Source organism: Hylaeus volcanicus, unplaced genomic scaffold (assembly GCF_026283585.1).
Source record: "Hylaeus volcanicus isolate JK05 unplaced genomic scaffold, UHH_iyHylVolc1.0_haploid 12009, whole genome shotgun sequence".
NCBI lineage: Eukaryota > Metazoa > Arthropoda > Insecta > Hymenoptera > Colletidae > Hylaeus > Hylaeus volcanicus.
In genome coordinates, this window is record NW_026533013.1 from 6,426 (window position 1) to 8,570 (window position 2,145).

General features: G+C 69.0%; 1 protein-coding gene across 1 annotated transcript; it reads left to right on the forward strand.

The window, feature by feature from the left end:
* Positions 1-470: 470 nt before the first annotated feature.
* On the forward strand, positions 471-1,727 carry LOC128882499 (uncharacterized). The gene has a single exon (XM_054134108.1). The coding sequence runs from the start codon at positions 471-473 to the stop codon at positions 1,725-1,727; it is 1,257 nt and encodes a 418-aa protein (XP_053990083.1).
* Positions 1,728-2,145: the final 418 nt, after the last annotated feature.

Genomic DNA, 2,145 nt, shown 5'->3' on the forward strand with positions numbered 1-2,145 from the left:
TCCTGAACGCCAGGACAAGATGCCGACACCAGTAAGGGAGGGTCGTCGGAGGCGTGATCCGGCACGCCCCGACCCTCCCCACCCCACCCCCCATGCGCCCCCACAGGACCCGTTGGTCCAAGTGGGGACGGGCCGACCACACAACCTTGGCCCGTCCCGAGGAGAATTATATCCCCTCAGGTGGCCAGGGTCAGCTCAAGCCCCGGCCGCTCCCTGCGCTGCCCGGTCTGTGCTGACCTGAGCAGGCCAGCCGACAACCGGCTCGGGGTCAAAAAATGTACCCCTCCACCGCCAAAGCAGGGGAGGAAGGCGCGCGTGTCGACCCCGAGTTCGGGCGAATCTACGCCGGTCAAACGACCGGCGCCAGATGCGCCGGCGCTGGCGCCGGCTGAGGCCCTGCGTGCGAGATCGCCCGCTGCGATGGAGGGAGGATCCGGCCTGGGGGAGACCATGGACATGGCCTAAAGTTCATGCCCCCGGTCCGGATCCTCCAAGCCAACCTCAATAACTCGGCCAGGGCGCAGGACTTATTTGTCCACTGCCTGGCCGAGTTGGGTGTGGGGTTGGCGGTCGCCGCGGAGCCATACCGCGTCGCCGACCGCCCGAACTGGGTGGCCGACGCGTTGGGCTCCGTGGTGATAGTGGGCGGCGACACTGCGGCCCTCCGCGTGTTCGCCTGCGGCGACGGGTTCGTCGGGGCGGAGTGCGGCGGCCTGGCCCTGATCGGGGTCTACGCCCCTCCGAGTGCCCCCCTCGCGGCGTTCGAGTGGCTGCTGGACGGGGTCCGGGACGCATTGTCCCGCTCTCCAGTAGCCCGAACGCTCGGGCTGGGCGACTTCAACGCCAAGTCCACGGCGTGGGGTGGCCCAGCAACGGACGCGAGGGGCCGGACATTGCTGGAGTGGCAGCGCAAATTGATCGTCGACTTGTCGTGGTCGACGCCTGCCGCCGCGCGTCTCGTGTCGGGATGGAGGGTAGCGGAGGAGGTGGAGTCCCTCAGTGACCACCTCTACATCCTTATGGATGTCTCCGCTGCCCCTCAGTACCATCCCGCTCGCGGACCCGCGCGGGGCCGACCGCCGCGCAGATGGGCGCTGAAGCGCTTGGAGAACGACGCCCTGATGGCGGCCGCCCTCGCCGCGTCCTGGCCGGATGCCCCGGCTGGACCGGTCGCGGACGTCGATCGGGAAGCTGACTGGTTTCGGGAGTCATTGACGGCGGCGTGCGACGCCGCCATGCCCCGAGCCAGGAAGCTCCCGAGGCGGGCCGCTTACTGGAGGAGCGACGAGATTGCCGCGCTGCGTGCTACATGCAGCGCGGCGCGAAGTTGCTTCACGAGGGCCCGCCGGAGATGGAACCGCGACCCGGCGAGGGCGGCGGTGCTCTATGAGGTCTACCGAGAGGCCACTGGGCAGGCGACCTGGTGGCCTGCCGTCGTGGGCGGCACCTGCTGCGCCGCATGCAGCGGCATATGGCCATCAGGATCGCGCGCGGGTATCGCACGATCTCCCACGAGGCGGCAGCCGTCCTGGCGAGGGTCGTCCCCTTTGATTTTCAGGCGGAGGCACACGGCGACGTGTATCGGCGTGTGCAAGATCTCCGCCGGAACGGGGGCGATCCGCAGGACGAGGCGGTCGAAGCCTACCGGCGCCAAAGGTGGCAGCTGGCCCGCGAAAAGTGGCGGCGCCAGCTCCTGGAGAGCGGCGCCGCCCGAAAGACGACGGTAGCGGCGGTCCTGCCGAGCTTCGATGCTTGGCTGGACCGCCGACACGGGCGACTCACCTACCGGCTCACGCAGGTGCTCAACGGACATGGTTCTTTCGGTGAGTACCTGCACAAGGTGGGGGCGGAGGGGTCGCCCGCGTGCCACCAGTGCGGCGTGGAGCTGGACTACGCGCAGCACTTGCTGGAGGAGTGCCCGGCCTTCTCGCGAGAGAGGCGGGCACTCCGCCTAGCTATTGGAGGGGACCTCTCGCTCCCGGCCGTCGTTTCGGCCATGGTCGAGAGCGAGAGGTCCTGGAACGCGGTGTCCTCCTTCTGCGAGACTACTGTCTCGCGGAAGGAGGATGACGAGCGGGATCGGGAGCGCACCGATCCCGCTCGCATAGAGAGGAGGAGGTTGAGGCGGGCCAGGCGACGGCGGCT